The sequence below is a fragment of the Miniopterus schreibersii genome (genome assembly GCF_964146895.1).
Source record: "Miniopterus schreibersii genome assembly, chromosome: 9".
In the NCBI taxonomy this organism is placed as follows: Eukaryota; Metazoa; Chordata; class Mammalia; order Chiroptera; family Miniopteridae; genus Miniopterus; species Miniopterus schreibersii.
The window spans coordinates 82899628-82918261 of NC_138118.1; the positions used below are offsets into that span (position 1 = coordinate 82899628).

The window sequence follows — 18634 nt, forward strand, 5'->3', positions numbered from 1 at the left end:
AATCCCCATAGAAAGTCTCAGAACGGTGCCCTTGTAGGGGGGGCATCTCTAAGCCCAGGCGTGTGCAGGGGGGCATCCTTTAGGGATGGAGGACAGGGTGGGTGCTGACTCCCACGGGAGTCACCGAGGGACTGCGGATGCCACCGAGTCCCTGAGCAGATGCTGGAAACTGAGGCCAGAGCCCGGGCGTCGCCTGCGAGGCTATTTTGGGTCCCGGCGGGCTTTGCTGAGGTGAGTTCTTCCTGCCCAGGAGAGCCGGACTATTTTGGGCCCCGTAATTGTGAGTTAGACAGACAGGTGGTTTGTTGTGAAACTGAATTTACCGGCCGTGTCGCCCGTGGACTCGGGACCGGGCTGGAGATGATTCTGTACACGTTTCCCGAGATGAGGGCCCGAGGCCGGCCTGGCAGTTGGCAGACGTACGTTTCCCCGGCAGGCTGGACGCGGCGAGGAGGGCTCCGGGCGGCACGTGTCCTCATGTCTGTGCTGACCATTCTGTCCTGTGTTTGGGTGGCCTGAGGGTGGTCTCACTGTGTGTGTGTCTCAGGAGAGCACAGTTGTAAGTCCCTTAGCTTTTCTATTCACTGGTAATGCTGTGTCAACGTTCTGTGACTTCTAAAATTGTTTGGAACAAAGATCTGTTATAGTAGCTTTTCAAAAATATTGCAGATGTGTTTTATGCATTAGTCTAGACCCAGGTAATAGTTGGTTTATTCAATGTTATTTATTTATTTTTAAATATATTTTTATTGGTTTCAGAGAGAGGAAGGGAGAGAGAGAGAAACATCAGTGATGAGAATCACTGATCGGCTGCCTCCTGCTTGGCCCCAGATGGGGGTGGAGCCCACAGCCCCGGCATGTGCCCCGACCGGGAATCGAACCTCCTGAGGTCACAGATCGATGCTCAGCCCGGCACAGGAAACAGCTGGAATACACCGTCTTCACTGCCTGTGCCAGTCAGTCCGTCTCAGACGCCTGGGCAGAAAGATACTTTTACAAAAACCAGCTGGAAATGTTGGTGTTTCATAGGTTTTATAGATGGTCAAGCTTCACAAACCACCGACAAGGGCGTGAAGGGACAGACTGACCGGGAAGGAACTCTGTAATCTAACACAGGTTACCAAGAGAAAAGAAAGAAAAAGTTTACTTTCTTTTTACCTTTTCATAAAAACACCACCTAAAACGTTCTGTTGCAGGTCAGTGAGGATTTTGTTTGTACCCACTGACCTCCGTTTTCTGGTGCGAGCAAAGGGTGGGGGGCAGGAGGATGGGGGTGCCAGGGGACGGGAAGGTGGGGAGGACACTTGGGAAAATAGCACTCATTTGTTCAATCGAAAGAGAGAAAAAGACGTTAATTTTAGGACAAATTAAAATGGGACCTCTATACAAGGCCTGGCCGACTAGGACAGACCGTCTCTCCAGCTCCGTCCTACGTCAGATGCCAGGACGGTCTTCACGGGGTCCCTCCATGTCACCTTTGACCGGGGGCCGCGGCCGAGCCGCGCGTCTCGTTCTCGAGGCCCTGTAGCAGCGGCTGGGACTCGGAAGACACGGACGGTCTTTTCTCAGGTTGCTCCCCTCACACGGCAGACGGGTCACCCCCCTTCACGCCAGAGCTGAATCCCAGCCGTTGGAGACTGAGTCCCCAGGCGACGTGGCAAGGCCGGACACCCAAGTTTTTGGAGGCGTTGATAAAATACAAGTCACGCTCTTTAATATGCAGACAACCTGGAGACGGTGTTTCTCTTTTGACGTGAACCCCATCGGCTCCCCTGCTCCCCATATTTCCCGGTCCCTTCAGAGCTGAGGCCCTAGAAACATATATGTCAGAAAGGACTGAATTTTTTTCTTTCTCAAAACTAGTTTATAATATATTGAAATCCCTGGACAAGTGGAACCAAGATTTGTTCCACAGAACAAGGCAGAAAAGTATTTGGGTTTAGAACAGTTTCAAGGTAACTACACCCTCAGTGAGATTCTTTTAACGTTTCTTAGTGAAAGAGCCTTGGCTCGACTCATGGGCGACACGCGGTTTTGTGTGACTGAGCGGACGGGCCCGTTTATGAGCCTGGCCGAGTGTGTTTCTACAACGCGTAACCTCGGGTGTGATTGTTGGCCGGGGCTTCTTCTATAATTTGCGCAAGACGAATATTGATACCCACCCTGCAGGGGGCGCTGGATTACGCATGGAGGGAGGCGAACAGGATCGATGTGAACACTGCAAAGTGTGAAAACCCAGCTTCCGTTGTGTGGTTTTCAGACCTCGGGGTTGAATTGGGCTGTTTGACGGAGATCAGCCCGGGGTCTGGTACGTCCGGCTGCTCTCCAAGCGCCGAGGTCAGCACGGAGGGACCGGCAGAGGGATTTGCTGACCAGACGCAGGAAAACGCAATGAAGCTTCAATCCAGGACAGCCCGGCCGAGTCGAAGGGCCCCCGCCCAGCGTCGGCGTCGCGCTGCTGCGGGGACTCGGCCACCCCCCAGCCGCCGTCCACCAAGGAGGCCTCGGGCCCGGGGGGGACTGCGTGCAGGCCGCTGTGAGGAAGCTGCCTGGGGAAGCGGGGAAGGAGGGAGCCAGGACGGGGGCCCCGTCGGGGCAGAATCGCCCCGACGCTGGCAACAGGGGCTCCCGAAGGCCAGCCCTGAGCTGACCCCGACCCGCCTCCGGAGCTTGCGCAGACCGGGGGGCAGCACCCCGGTACCTGCAAACTCTGCCTGTTCAAGGAGCTCGCTCACTATTTTTTTTTTTAATTCACACCCGAGGGTATGTTTTTATGGGTTTTAGAGACGGAGGAAGGGGGGAGAGAGAGAAGCATCCGCTGGCTGCCTCCTGCATGCCCCGCACTGGCGATTGAGCCCGCAACCTGGGTATGTGCCCCGACCTGGAATCGAACCCGCAGCCTTTGGTGCACAGGTGACGCTCCAGTCAGCTGAGCCACCTGCCCAGGGCTCGCTCCCTCTGTTTTACATGGAGGATTCTGGGCATCAAAGTCCTATCATATCCAGATTCCTGGTCACCACTCCGTTCATTGTGCGTTAAAGTGGTTCAACCCGTGTGCAGAGTGTAGGCTCCCCACGCCTCCCTGGCTGCGGCCTCATTTAGAGCAGTGACTCTCAGCTTTTATTTTTATTTTTTGCCTCAAAACTTCCGAGGGACATGAAGCAAGTGCAACAAGCATCCTGATGTTAAAACTGGACTGAAGGGGGGGGGGGTGGGCTCAGAACCCCCCCCATGGATGCAGTTTGAGTTTCGGGGGGCTGGGGGCACCAGAAACCCAGGCTGCAGGGGCTCTGATGTCCAGGAGGAGCCAGCTGAGGGTCCTGCTTCACGCCTGAGTGACAGCTGCCGGGGGGGGGGGGCAAAGCAGGAGCAGGATCAGAGCAGCGCTGTGCCTACTGTGTGCTCCGCCTCCCTCTGACCAGCCGCCCACTCTCCTGTGCACGCACACCCAGAGGTGGCACTGCCGTCTGCCATGGAGTGTCCCTCTCTGCGCACGTGTCTGCCCCTCGTGAGCTGTGAGTCCCCAGGGAGCCGAGACTCTAGGATTGGAGGTCTGTGTGCCCAGTCGGTCATGGGGCCCTTCCCGGCTGGCACCCACCCAGCCATGGATGCCGCCAGGGCCCCTGTCCTGTCCGAGCCGCAGCCACCATCCGAGGGGTGACAGCTGATCCCCACACCCGTGTCAGAAAAGGTTTGGGGACGTTAATTCGCGGGCAGTGTCTCTCCTCCCCATCGGCCCTCTGAGAGTCTCGCAACAAAAGCCAGGAAGGAAGCCCTAGAAAGAGGCCGTTGTTGGGCGGCAGTCGCTGGGCTGGGACGCATGGCCTTGTGCATTCGGCCTCTGGGAACAGCCCTCCTTTGTGTCCCCTCTCTCCTCGGGGCTTCTGTGACTTGTCTCTCTCTGAAATTTCTGTTCTGTCCCCTCTCTGACTGTTTGGGGTCTCAAACCCACCAGCACCGCGGGCACCTTCTCCCCGGTGCTCTTTCCTGTTAATTCCCTGTCGCTCGTCTGCTGTCCTTGCGAAACGGTGGCGATGTTGGGTGCGGTTACGTCACTCGACCAGCGTCACTGACTGCGTGCGGTGTGCACGTGGCCCGCCGTGGCTGTTAATTCATCCTGGGCATCTATCTGTTCCCTTATTGGGGGAACGATTTTTCAACAGAACACACGGACTCCGCAGCAGGACCCAGACCATCCTTCCCCGCCCACCATGCACAGTGCTGGCTCAGGCCGTAGGTCCTGCGGTGTCCCAGTTTAAAATCCGTTTCTACATTAAATTTAAAGAAACAGCTCGGCGTCGGGCCGGTTCAGAGCTGCGCACGCCTGTCCTGACTTCGGCGTTAGCGAGGGGTTTCCTCTCCCTGCGGGGGTCGTACAGACCCAGGAGAAACACCCTCACTCTGTCAACGTGTCTCCAAATCCCTGGGGGCCGCGCCAGTGGCCACAGCGTCCCCGGCGTTAGTCACCTGGGGAGGAACGGGGACTCTGATGATGAGTGTCCCCCCTTCCCCTGCAGCAAGTCACCCCGAGCTCAGGGGCCACAGACCCTCAGCCGGGGACCCTGCTGTCCTGAGTCCTTTTAATCCGACTTGAAGGTTCTCTCCCAAGATCAGCTCTGATTCAGACCAGAACTTGCTGTCTCACGGGCAGAAGTGAAGGGACAGCCAGAGGCTGATGGAGACACTGTCGTTACTGTCTTAGGCCAAATTTCAGACGTACCTGTGGAGTACTTGTCAAAAGTTTTCAAATAGTATTATGTCCAAATTTGTTAAGATTTTTACAAACCCTACAGTAAAAAAAAAAGCAAAGAAACAAAAAAACAAAAAAAATTCAATTAAGCCCAGGGTCGGGCTGGAGACCGATGCCTCCACCGTGTCGTTGGGCTGAGTTTCTAAACCTGTGCCCAGAGTTCAAAAGGCAGATTCAGAATACGCTGACTTTTGAGGGACCCTTCTGCTCTCAGCCACGCCTATGCCTGCGGCCCCCCAGGCTGGGCTGTTCCTGGAGGAAGCTGTGCGTTTGAACCCTTGATTCCTAGCACCCCAGCCTCTGAGGTTCCGACGAGCTGGGCAGGTTGGTGGGCGGAGCTGGACGGCTGCCGGCTCACGTGTCCTTGCGTGTCTCGCACAGTGAGCCTGCCCCTGGCGCCCGGCAGTCCCTGTGGCGCAGACGGCGCCCCGATGGTGCCCCCTGAGGCCGAGGAGACCGTGTCTGTGGGCAGCTGCTTCGCATCCGAGGACACCACGGAAGACTCGGGGGTGATGAGCTCCCCCTCGGACATCGTCTCCCTGGACTCCCAACACGACAGCACCAAGTCCAGAGACAAGTGGGCCACCGACCAGGAGGACGGCAGTGACCAGGACCTGGTCGGAACCCCAGAGCTGGGGCCCCCAAAGAGCCCCGCGTGGGAGAGGAGCGGCCCCGGGCACTGGCACTCCAGGTGAGTCAGGGACAGTGGGGAGGGGGCCCGTCCTGGTCGCCAGGGTTGACGCCTTCCTCACAGCCGTCCGCCCGACAGAGACGCCCTGAGCGGTGCCTCCCCAGGGCCCCCTTCCCTGATCTGGGGGCTTGTTATCCGCAATCACTCTTCATACTCTTTCTAGGTGTGCCAGCGTTGATAAATCAGAGTAACGTCTTCTTTGTTTATAAACTCTTTTTTTGGTGGTTGTTAATCCTCACAGAACGATATTTTTTCCGTTGGTTTTTCAGAGAAAGTGGGAGGGAGAGAGAGGGAGAAACGCCGATGTGAGGGAGACACATCGATTGGTTGCCTCCTGCACTTGCCGCCATTGGGCTGGACATTGAACCTGCAACCCAGCTACGTGCCCTTGACTGGGAATCAAACCCGAGACCCTTCAGTCTGTGGGCCGTCTCTCTAACCACTGAGCCACACCGGCCAGGGCTGTCTCTCCCCTTTACAGATGCTCCGTTCTCTCAGTGTGCTCTCTCACTCGGCATCCTGTTCTCGAGATTGATCCATGATGACACACGGGTCCTCTGTGCATTTATTTTTCATTTTTTAAAGAATGGACACGTGGGTTGTTGGGGTTTCCACCACTGGACGCAGCGAACAAGTTGTACGTATGTGTCTGTTTTACACATAGTGAGTTTTCTAGAAGAGAAACTATCAGACTCTCAGAAAGACTCGCTCTTAACTTGAGGGATGATTGACAGATTGTTCTCCCAAACGGTGTCTGATTTGCACGCCCTGCGGGGGTCCCTCCGCGTCCACGCAGCGTGCCGGGCGGCGGACAGTGTGAGTCTGCCAGTCACGTGGCGGTCAGACGGCGTCGCACGTGGCTTTACCTTCTAATCTCCGGTTCGCAGAATGAGCAGCTTGTCACCTGTGTGGTAGCTGTTGGGTTTTCCTCATCTAGGAGTTGCCTTTTCATTGACTTTGACCTTCTTTTAAAATCGTGATATTCCTTTAAAAACAATCCTTAATTTCTCCTTTGTCCATTACTTATACAGACAGAGTCTTTAAGACTGAAGCTTGAATTTAACTTTGTTGTTGTTGTATAAAAATTGCTGTTTAATCTTAGTGCTGTTGAATTCATCTGTTTTCTACTGAATATATATGATCTTTGCATATTCAAGAGACCCTTCCATACGCTTAAAGACTAGAGATGGTCTGAATTTCTTATAAAAGTTGGGTGTTGGCCTCCTGGTCTACCTGTGGTTTATTTTGGGGTGTGATGTGAAGAAGAAATCTGCTTTCTCCCACCAACTACTGGATACACTTTGTCATGTACCAGGTTTCTGGAGGTACATCTGTCTGTCTCTCTTTTCCATAGCTCTGGCTTTTCTTTCCATCATAGTCCCAGAACCACACTGTCTTAATTCCTTTTTTTATTCTTACAGGGAAAGCAGGTTAATTCTTTGTAGCCCATCAAGTTATTTTACCTTTTAGATAATTTTAAGAACCAATCACACAATGTCATAAAAACATTAGTGGAAATAAAGTAAAATAATAAAAAAATATTCATAAATCACTCACCAAAATGAATAAATATACTCTTTGTATTTTTTCATGTTTTGCTACAACTTTGTCCACATGAACATAAATGTTCATCTGGTTAGTGTAATCATAGCATCCATTTGTTAAGTACACTCTGGTAAATTTAATGTCTAGTTCTTCAGTCTTAAGGACAAATCCAAAGACAAATTCATATTTCGGAAGACAGAAGGTGGAGCTTCTCTGGGTGACGGGCGCCTCCCTGAATTGCCCACTGCTCTCCCTGCTAGAAACATTTTACACCTTCCAGAGCCCTGAAACTTTGTAACTATTAGGAACTTGTTACTCTAGAAACATTTTATACCCTCCAGAGCCCCGAAACTTTGTAACTATTAGGAACTTGTTACTCTAGAAACATTTTATACCCTCCAGAGCCCCGAAACTTTGTAACTATAGGAACTTTGGACCCATGGGGACATTCAGGAACATCTTAACACCTTCTAAGACCCAGAAACTTTGTAACTGCATTTACAGAGAAACATTCAAAAAACATTTAAGACCTGGGAGAGCTGAGCTGTTCAGGACAGTAGCCACTAGCCACATCTGGCCACACACACTTGCCAAGTGGACGGTCCGCAGAGAGAGGAGCTGTATGTGTGAACCGTGCTCCCAGTGTGGCCTGAAAAAAAAGTGATTTTAGAGTAATTACGTGGAGAAATGATTAAAATAATTTGGGTTAAGATTGGGTTAAGTAAAGTATACTAATTGAAGTTAAATAAGGTATTTAGTTAAAATCCCCTCACCTACTTCTTTTACCTTTTTTAATGCGACTACAAGGAGATCTAAGATTACGCTGGTGGCTCACATTCCATCCCTGCTGGGCACGTGGTTCTAGATCTCTGAGGCTTTGCAAACACAGGAAGGTTTGTTAATGGGACGGGAGGTTAAGAGTGTATGACTGTTATCGCCTGTGCGTTTTCCCAGGCTCCTTGCCTTTAGTTTATCAGGTAATTGTTGTGAAATCACATGGGTTGGTCTGGTTGTCATTTGCAAATTGTGTTGCCACATGAAAGGGACTTCTTTTTTCTCTCCAACGCTTCTTTTTTTATTATTTTGCCATTGGATAAATTACCTAAAGACACTTTTTTAGCCACATCCCATAGAAAAATAGCCAAATATGCTGGAAGGGGTCATCATTAGCCCAGGCTGTTTTTTTCTTTCTCATATAAAATGAACACAAAATAAAACCAAAAAACACCCATTTTTCCTGGCACTGATCAGACCTGACTGCCCCTAGTTCTCATTTGCAAGGGAGTGGGGAGGCCACCGGGCCACACCCCCTGGGGCACCCACCCTGTGCCCCCTGCCCCATGAGGAACGGGCCCACCAGGCAGCTCCGCCTTCTGGGCAGACTCTCGTCTGAAACTCACCGGCGTTGCCCTTTGTCCCTCGTATTTGATGTAGCAGGACCCTAACCGTCACTGTGCTCTCTGCAGTCACACCCCGTGTGAGAAAATGCCGCTGGTAATGTTTGTTCAACATGTGTAGCCCGGAATCAAGACGTCTGGGCTGTGTTTGTTCTTTGTTTTCTTGGTCTTAGGCCAAAACAAACCGTCAATAAGAACTGTATCTGAGGACTGGGGTTCGCTGGGCTGCGGAGCGATGCCCAGGAGCAAGCGGGCATTACTTCCAGCTGAGAGGAGGCGGGCGCTTCTTGCCAGCTCTTAACTCTTCGGGAACTCGAACTCAGGCCCCGCTGCTTGTCCAGAGCAGCTGCCCGCCCGGCCCAGGGACAAAGTGCTTCACTCTGGGCTTTACAGGGAGAGAGGGGAGAGTTGTAGGCCGTGAGCAACCTTCAGAGAGTGGATAGTGGTGGGTAAGGAGGGGCAGGCGAACCTCGCTGAACCTCTCCCTCCTGAGATTTTATACTGGGGAAGCCAAGCTGAGGGAAATGAATGCTCTCCTTTCTCTCTGCTCCAGAACTGAGAAGGATGCCGCAGCCCCCGGTGACGACCAGGACCCCATCGCAGGGCAGTTCGAGCGGACGCTGGCCGACCTGGACGAGGACCTGGAAGGTGAGGGCCACCCCTGCTCTCGGACCCCGTTCTGCGGCGGTGGCTCTGAGGCTGTTTTTCTGAGCACGCTCTGTAGTAACTCCCCAGGCAGGCGCCTGCCGCAGGAAGAGGGCCCAGCGTGGGGACAGCCGGGGCGTGAGGGCCGAGCTCCCTGCCGCACGGCTCCGAGGCCGGCCTCTCCGGGGCGGCCGAGCAGCGCCTGCGCCCTGCTCTGAGTGATACCAAGTTTTCACATTGGAAAGTATTCCACACATATTTTAAAAAGTTCTCCGGGCCCCTAGCGAGTGAGGGAGACAACGGTGGCCCCTGTGTACGGGTGGCTTGGTTAAGACCTGCACCCCTTTACTCGCTGAAAACGGAGAGTCTCACGTCCCTGCCGCCCTGTGGAGGTGTCAGGGACAATGCTGTCGTCAGACCAGGGCTGATGGTGGCCATACCTTAGAACAAAACCAGGGGGAAACAGATCAGTTTTGTCCAACTCGCTGGTCAGGTCCTGTCCCCGGGAGGCAAGCTGGCAGAGTCGATGCCCCGAGCCAGCCGCTCGTGTCTGAGCCCTGCTCCTGTGCCCGCCCCGGGCACCGTTAGCGTGGGTTCCAGGGTGTGCAGGGCTCAGTCACTTTAAAGCTGGACTCCAGCGCCCGCGAGTCCTGTGTGCTCCTGGTGAAAAGAGCAGAATGACTGTCACTCTCGGGATCTGCCTCCACGCTCGCTGCCGAGACGGTGATTCCAGAGCCTGGGGTTTAGGGATCTTGGTTTGTTTTCTTAACCCTCACACGAGGGTATTCTTTCCATTGCTTTCCAGAGAGAGTGGAGGGGGGAGAGAGAGAGAAAGAGAGAGAGAGACATCGACCGGCTGCCTCCACACGCGCCCTGACCAGGGCCGGGGAGCGAGCCTGCAGCCGAGGCGCATGCCCTCAACCGGACTCAAACCCAGGACCCTTCCGTCCGAGGGCCGACGCTCTAACCACTGAGCCAAACCGGCCAGGGCTAGGGAGCTATTCTTAAGTGAAGGATGTCAGCAAGCTGTTGTATCTAAACGCCTCACCTGGAGACACGGTGGAGCCTCTGCCTAGGAATAAAAGAAAAGCTGTGAGTCTGGCCCCAGGCAAGTGTGGATGCCAAACTGAAATGACACAAATAACTTAGACAAGAGGAGCCTCGGGGACCCCAGATCCTGGCGTGGTGGCATAGGCGAGGGGCACAGGGCTCGTAGGCGCGGGGCAGCCTGTGACCGGTGTCTGTGCTTCTTTGCAGAAATGGAAGACAGTTACGAGACCGACACCAGCTCTCTCACCGGCTCCATCAGCGGCGTGTCGGGCCGCAGTGCGCAGGGTGCCGTGGTCCCCGACAGCGACGCCGACACCATCCCAGTGACCTTCATAGGGGAAGTTTTAGATGATCCTGTGGAGCCGGGGCTGTTTTCCAACAGAAACAACAACGCCGGGTCTTTTGACCGGGGGAGTTCAGCTGGCAGGTGGGTGCACCTGCCACCGGCCCAGGTGGAGCCGCAGCAGCCACAGGGAAAGAAGAGAGCAGAGGGGCCCCGTGCACCTGAGCCTCCCCAGGCCGCTGGGAAGGAAACCCGATCGGCCTTGTCCAGCACCTGTAAAGATGGGAATCCTGTTCAAGTGGAGGCCAAGGGGGCCTCGGAGCTCCACCGACGTGACCAACACGCAAAGGAGAGAGGGAGGGAGTGCGGCTCTGGTCCCAGCGGGAAGACTCAGACCCCCGCGCCCGCGGACTCCCGGCCCGGGAAGGAGCAGGAGGGTGACGATAGGAAGGATGCCTCGGCACCTCTGTCGTGGTATCAACGAGGCCAGAACCCAGGCGGGAGCTTCGGACTTAAATACGGCCTCACCACGTATAAAATTGTCCCCCCGAAGTCAGAGATGCGGTGTTACGACCGAGGGGTGTCGCTCTCGACGGGCGCGATCAAGATCGACGAGCTCGGGAACCTCGTGAGTCCCCGCGCAAACGGGGGCAGGACCATGGTGCTGTCGTCCTTTGCTCTCGAAAAAGAAACCCAGCCCGTTGGAAAAGCCAGAGGGTCCCGGGGGTCTGACTCCACGGAGAGACCCGCAGGCAGGCCCACGGAGGGCTCGAACTGGGGCCCCCACACGCCCATCCCCACCGCACCAGCCAAGTCCCAGCCTCAAGGAAGCAGATTCGGAGCAGAGCCCAGCTCCCCCGGCCCCGCGGTGACGTCGCCGCAGCAGCTACTTGCCCACCAGGGAGATGGGAAACGGCTGGAGCAGGGGGACAGCCGGCCGCCTTCAACAGCCACTTGTCACATGAAAGTGCCAGCAGCTCACACCACCCAAGTCCCATTTCTCAAGCCTCAGAGGAGAACATCTAGCCAGTACGTGGCCTCTGCCATCGCCAGGCGGATAGGGCCCCCGCAAGCCCAGGACGTGGCGAGGAAGCAGGAGGCCAGGCAGACCTGGGAGGGCAGGGCGCCAGAGCTCAGGGGGCGGCCTCGTGCCACGAGGGACACCACCCGCCACCCCTGCCTAGAGGCACAGGGACATGAAGAGGAGATGTCACCCTGCCGCCACCTTCCCAACACCCCCAGGGAGGAATCAGCAGGAGGAGCCCAGCCCGGAGGGCAGGTCAGCAGCCCTCATGGGAAGCCGTCTCCCCACGACTGTCCTGCTGGCCCCCACAGAGGGGCCTCCGTCCCGCTTATCACAGCTGCCCGGAGGGACCATGATTCCGTGGGACCGAGCTGTGGTTTGGGTGGAAAGCAAAGTGCAAGTAACCACAGGGCCAGCTCGGCGTCGGACCCCAGACGCACACCGGAGGGCACCAGGAGCCCGCCTCCTCGGTCCGGGGACACTCAGGCGCCCGGCAGGTCCCTGGTGAATGGCTCCAGGTGGGCCCCCAACCACAGCCAGCCGCCGCCCTCTCCGCGGGCCTCGGGCATGGACAGCCACGCGGTCCTCGAGCAGGAGGAGACGGCCAGGGTGTTGTGCACAGACATACAAGACGTCGACGGCACCCCGCCACCCAGCATCTTCGGGCCAAAGAAAAAGTTCAGGCCTGTCGTCCAGAGGCCGGCACCCAAAGACACCTCCCTGCACAGCGCCCTGATGGAGGCCATCCACTCGGCGGGTGGCAAGGACTGGCTGCGGAAGGTGAACAGCGGGCCCCTGCCCCTGGGGCGCAGGCCCTCCTCCCACACCTGCCAGCCCAGGGGTGCGGGGGGACACGGACCAGGGGACGCACGGGTTCACTTGAGCCAGGTTTCTGTCCCCCTCACACGGCATCTGAACAGAACCACTAACGGCAGAAAGGGGGTGGTTTGGGCATCTAGCCCAGGGAGCGGGGGTCAGGGCTGTCATCGGGGCTGCTCCAGGAGCACCGGAGCGAGTTAGTGGGCAGTCAGGCCCGGGCCACTCCTGCCTCACACTCTTCAACAGGAACTTTTTTTTTAAATGTGTTTTTATTGATTTCAGAGAGAGGAAGGGAGAGAGACACATCAATGATGAGAGAGAGTCATTGATCGGCTGCCTCCCGCAGGCCCTTACTGGGGATCGAGCCCACAACCCGGACATGTGCCCTGACCAGGTATTGAACCGGCGACCTCCTGGTTCAGAGGTCAGTGCTCAGCCACTGAGCCACGCCGGCCGGGCAGTAACGGAGCATCTTTACGACGCGCCTCCCCCTTGTCATCTCTCACTGCTGCACCGTAGAGAAGGGTCCCTCCAGGATCAGGTGAGGAGGGTGACGGGGTGTCGCTCTCAGCGGGTGCCATTGAGACTAACGAGCTAGGGGAGCTGCTGAGCCACCTCCTGCCGTGTTTAAATGAGGAAACAGGCAGGTGAGGCCCCGTGACCTGGCCCAAGGTCGCAGCTAGTGGGGACCCAGGATTCCCACCCAGGTCTGCAGCTTGGAAAGCCAGGACCAGTGACAGGAGTGACCCAACGTGAGAGGCCATTATCTGATGTCACCCAAATACTTGATGGTTATTACCTATTCCCAGGTCGATGCTGCCTCGTGGTTAGATGTACCGTGGAGAAAAACCCTGCCGTCCAGCAGACAGGGACTGTGAAATTGACCCCGTGGCCTCCCAGCTGACCCGTGTCGGTATTTATTGTTCTAGACGGAGCACAGCCCAGAGAGAGGCCCCAAAAAGCCGTCCTATGTGGAGTCTGAGAGCGAGCACTCGGCCCTGCTGGCGGCCATCCGGGGGCACCGCGGGGCCTGCAGCCTGCGGAAGGTGAGGCGTGAGGCCAGCCCGGCTGCGGGGGACCTGGGTGTGGCTGCAAATTCAGGGCGACATGGTGCACCACCAGCTGGTGTCTCCCCCACACGCCACCACCCACCAGACCGGCGCGGAGGGGCGGTCGCTGTGCGGAGCCGAGAGCACCCAGAAAGTCTCCCTCCTTCCCCACCTGCCCACCCAGCACTTGGCATTTTCCACGTTCCTGGAGGGGGCCCAGCATGGCTTCAGGGTGTAGGTCACCTGGGGGGAGCACCCTGGTGCTGGTCTGACCAACCTCAGGAGCTTTAGGGGCAGGAGGGTGGCCTCCAGCTTCCACAGCCAGCACCCAGGAGCAGGGAGTTGGGTACACGAGGCTCTGAGTATGGGGGGGTGGGTCCTCCACGGCAATCGGTCAGCTTGATGTGAACAGCCTCAGGCCTGTCGCCTGCCAAGACAAGCAGGAGACCAGGAGGTCTCAGAGGGACAGCACCACCCTCCCTGCTCCCTGCCATTGTCACTGGCCACTGGGGGAACTCGGGAGCAGGGAAGACACCCAGCCATGTGCTGCCTTGGAAAGAACCCTGGGACACTGTCATTTAGCCATCTCTTCACCAGGTGGCTTCCTGTGCTTCTGAGGAGCTCCGGAGCTTCCGTGAGGCCGCCAGGTCCGAGCATGGGCCGGAGCCCCCGGGGCTGGAAGACCTTGGCAGCCGGCCCCCGGCCTCCCTGCCGCCCCCGCCCCCTCCAGCTGCCCCAGCTCTGTCCACCTCCAGGACAGCATCCAGGTCCAGCTCCAGCCCCCTGGGCAACCCGGTGGATGCCAGGCAGGCCTTGATGGACGCCATCCGCTCTGGCACAGGGGCTGCCAGGCTGAGGAAGGTGAGAGGGGCTACGTGTGAGCCTTGCTGTAGGGACAAGAGGGACATGGAAGGATGTCACCACCTGCAGGCGGGAGCGACAGGCCCTGAGATAGCCGTGGGGCGAGGGCAGGAGGGATGGCCATGCAGCGTCCTTACCACTCCGGCCAGCGGGGGCCATGTACACCCTCCTGGGGGGACAGTCAGCCGGACTAGCTCCTGGGGACACAGGAGGGCGCATCACACTGATAACCTCTGAGCACATTCCCCACCCACCCTGGGGGTCCAGGGACAGGCTGTGCAGGAGCCTGAGATGTGTCCCATGGAGCCCAGGTCACACTCGAGGGCCTCAGCCTGGGTGGAGGCTGCCGGCGGGGTTTCTTCTATTTTTATTTTTTTAGCACAGTGTTTGAAAATAACTGGTTTCAAGTCTCGGGCACAGAGCACGCGCTTTTCGTGGTCTTGTGCTGGTCTGCTCGCCCGCCTGGCCCCCGAAAGCACAGTAGCATCTGTGGCCCCGGCAACGGGATTCCCAAATCCAAAGGATACTTGGGCCAGCGGCTGCCGAGACCTGTTTCAGCTCAGGATGAGTCTGAGACTGGGTGGGCCCTCCATGCCCACTCGTGCCCAGTGGGTTTGGGGACTTATGCTAATAACAGGGAGGCTGCCGATCGATGTTGGTTCCTGAGGTCATTTCCAGACCCTAAGCTTACGTTCGCACATGCGCCTGAGGGGTCGGTACTGGGATCGTCTCGTTTTCCATAAAAGTGAACAGGCCCAGACAGCCCGAGTCGCCGGGACCCAGGTCAGGCTGGGCCCAGAGGGCACCTGTCGGCAGCCACTCCGCCGTGTGCTCTGCAAGGTGGGCACCTGGCTTCCGCGGACCCTGAGTAACCAGGGCTCTTTCTTGACCGCAGGTGCCCTTGCTTGTGTGAAGCATCAGAAAGACCAGACCGCGGCAGACGCTCACCTGCCAGATGCCCGCGTCACCACACAAGGACGCCACAGGGCGAGGGGCACTGGGATTGCTGCGCTTCCCGCCTGCAGGCCAACCCGCTCCACTGATTTCCCGTCCTGCTCGTGGGGCACCGGGAGGGGATGCTGCTCGCGTGGCTCGTGTGCCAAGGAAATGTATTATTTTGCCTCTGAGCATTCAAGTTGCCAATAAACGATTCTTGTTGGCAGGTTGCTGGGAACATAAAACCTGGAGCCCGACACGACACTTAATTATGTTGATGGGCAATGTGGAAAGAATCACCCTTAGACCGGTGTTGGGCCGTTGAGACTTACACCCAGCGATGGTTAGGGCTGTCCAGCTGTTTAAAACCTGTCGCGTTCTGAATGTCACCTGCTGAGTGACGCTCCGTGTCTGGGTGGCGAGAGGAGGAGCCGCAAGGCTGTCTCACAGGCGACTGCGGAGTGAGGAAGCCACTGCGTCTGATCCCTCCGCCGTCTGGGTGGAACCGTGTGGAGGGTGGCTGACCTGCTGAGGTTTTAAAAGCCAGCGGTGATCCCCCCGGGTGACACCCACATGGGATATGTAGGCGGGAGGTTCTGAGTTCTGCAAAGGCAGGGGGCTGAGACCAGGACGGTCGGGGACCCACCTGCCAGCTGTCCCCACGGGCTGTGAAGTAGCAGGGACCTCCCCTGGGAGGGCCGAGCACAGAGCCCGGTAACTCCCCTGGGAGCCTCGGAGACCCTGCATGGGCCAGGAGCAGGGATGCTGGGTGTCGCCAAGATGGGCCCAAAATTGGCTAATGTTTCATGATTTGAAAAAAAAGTCTTGACACTTTTGCCCAGCAGATCGGTGTCTCCCTTGGACCACGTGGTGGGCAGTCTTCTCGCAGGGCTCGGGCCTCGGTCACCGGTATTTATAATGGAGCGTAACCACAGCGGGAGTTTTTCACAGCTCCCCGCAAACTAATTGTTATCCTGAAAAAAGCTCTTTAAGAGATGACTAGAAATGGAGAGGAGTTCGCGAAATGAAGCCACAGGTAGCGTGAGATGCGTTGAATGTCCTGGGACTGTTTTAGAATCACGGGGACCCGGCTCTGCGTCGTCTGACTCCCGTCGCTCACCCTCCCCGGGCAGCGAGAGCATCCAGCCAATCGCCCCTAAACCACCGTCTCTAAATGTGTCTTTTGGTGCCACAAATAAAAATCTATGAAATTGTAGCCGTGGTGTGAATTTCATGACTTCAGACACTGTTTGTTTGGATGCCCTGTCCCCAGAATAGCAGATATTCATTCATTCGTCTATGAATATGTATGTGGGCAAAGCTGGGTGCACCCTCACGTTGGTGAACCCCAAATCTGGCTTCTGCCTCCTTGCACCCCAGTAGATGGCACAGCCAGGAAGGAAGTGTTCTGTCTTGGGAGGCTGAGGCATGAAGCATTTTTGATGCTGTTGTACACGGGACGTGCCCACGGCTTGTTTCCTGTCAAACACCACATCTGGACCATCTCCCCTGACATAGATTTCCCAGACCACAGGCTCTTGGGGCAAATGTGGTCACATTCCTGAGCCAGGGGATTTATTTTCTCTTCTCTATTTTCTCAGTTTCACCAGATTTTCTTTATTAAGCAGGTGCTAATTTAATCATTTAAAACATAGGCATGGACAGTCACTGTGTGTGATTCCCAGCCTGTCTGGGAGGGGACACGGCTCTTGATCAAATAGTATTCACGTGCTCCTGACGCCCGTGTCCCTGTTCCCACAGTCCTGACAGTTTCCAGTTCTGACTCTTGACCCTAGCTGGGCTCCCTATGCCCTGGCCTCTCCAGTGATTTCCCCAGAGCAGTGGGCTGTTGCCAGTCCCCAGCCCTGTTTCCTGTGGCTCCTGCCTGAGGGGTGACCTTTCTGGCATGATCTGTCCCATCAGAATGGCTATTTCACCTTGAGCACCACTGACTGTAAACAGTGGGACTTTCACACCTGCTCTCAGACATGGCTTTGGTCTCAGCCCACAGGACAAGCACCAGCGAGGGGCACCCAGTAAGGCAGGGTGAACGTGACTGAGGCAAAGAGACCAGGTGGATCCTGACCCTGTCACACATTCCCCCAGGCGATGTAATGGGGACAGTGACCTACCCTCTGAGTTTCCTCATCTACAGCCTGGGCAAAAGTGCAGCAAAGGCACTGTTAGGTCGTGAGTGTTAAAGGGAAGGGGAACTAGATGCAATTCATAGTGGTCAGCCTCCAGGGTAGAAGGTAAGGTGGAAAAGAGAAAGTTCTGGAACATCCATCCCAATGCCTAATGAGGAAAAGGCAAGGGAAGCAAAGCTCATCAAAACATATCCTTACAATGGTGCTGTCTGAAGCATTGACAGTGACCAGCACCACCAACGAATGTCTGAGTTGGCTGTCAACATGTGGCTTTTCCAATGACACAGGGCATAACCCCTCTGCACCAGTGGGAAGTGTGAGTTTCCTTTTTCCACCTGCATTATTATGACACAGGGAATGAGCCTCCACCTCTCTCATTTACCCAAAGTTAAAGCAATTGTTGGCTCATTACCCTTCCTAAATAATGCATGTGGCCAACAAGTTCAGGGCTGCTCCAAGTTTGCCTGGCAATTAATATGCTTATGTGACTATGAGGATGAAAAGTCAGAGTCTCATATTTCAATCATTATGATGAACAAACTACTTTATTCCTGTCTCATAAGGGCCTGAGATGAGCCAACTCCAAGGGAAACATGTTTAAGAAATTGGACAATATGGATGAACTACGGACTTACTGCAAATGACAGTGATTCTACAGTAAAGTGGAATTTTCAGGGACCCAGATGGGACAGGCTGGCAGCTGCCAGAGGTGTGTGGATTTAGCACCAACAACTTCCAGTTAGTAACTACATGTCCATGTGATAGATCCATCTGCTTTGGAACTCATAGATTTTGAGAATGAAGAGAGAAAAGGTCTTGAGCAAAATCAGACACGAATGGGCCTCCATAGGGCTGTATCCTTCCCCTTAAATTCAACAATCACTGGAGGCCACTGTGCCGGGCTCTGGGCTACAAGATGGGGATCCAGGGAGGCATGTGGAAAAAACAACCCAGAACCCTAGAAATAAAAAATACAATAACCAAAATTAAAAACTCAGTGGATAGCTTTGATAGCAGATTAGACACAGTTGAAGATAGAATATACAATCTGGAGAGAGAAATTACTTATAGCAGAATGAGGAGACAAAGGTGAACAGGGTGGGAGTGAGGGACCCTGCAGACTGAGAAGAGCCAGCACACATTTAATCAGAGGCCAGCAGGAAAAGAGAGAGACAGTGAAGCTGAATTAATATTTAAGGAGATAATGGCTCTTTCCTGAATCACAGACATTGTATTGTTTGCTAGGACAGCCCTACGAGTCATCGCAAACTTGGTGGCTTCAAACACAGACATGTCTCTTCTCACAGTTCTGGAGTCAGCAGGGCCCGATGGCTCCGAGGCTCCAGGGGAGGGTCCTCCCTGCCTCGTCCACCTTCTACCTTCTGGTGACCCCTGGTGTTCCTTGGCATTCCTTTTTTTTTTTTTTTTTTTTTTTAA

At 55.6% G+C, this 18634-nt stretch overlaps 1 protein-coding gene across 2 annotated transcripts in view; it reads left to right on the forward strand.

Moving 5' to 3' along the window:
- The window catches only part of COBL (cordon-bleu WH2 repeat protein), an 85222-nt gene extending 67069 nt beyond the window's left edge, over positions 1–18153 (forward strand). For both annotated transcript variants that reach the window (XM_081146626.1, XM_081146627.1), the window contains 6 exons: positions 5132–5441; positions 8937–9031; positions 10286–12165; positions 13134–13250; positions 13851–14114; positions 15010–18153. In XM_081146626.1, coding sequence (XP_081002752.1) covers positions 5132–5441; positions 8937–9031; positions 10286–12165; positions 13134–13250; positions 13851–14114; positions 15010–15027 — 2684 coding nt within the window. In that variant the 3' untranslated portion in view covers positions 15028–18153. The remainder of the gene's footprint in view (positions 1–5131; positions 5442–8936; positions 9032–10285; positions 12166–13133; positions 13251–13850; positions 14115–15009) is intronic.
- Positions 18154–18634: the final 481 nt, after the last annotated feature.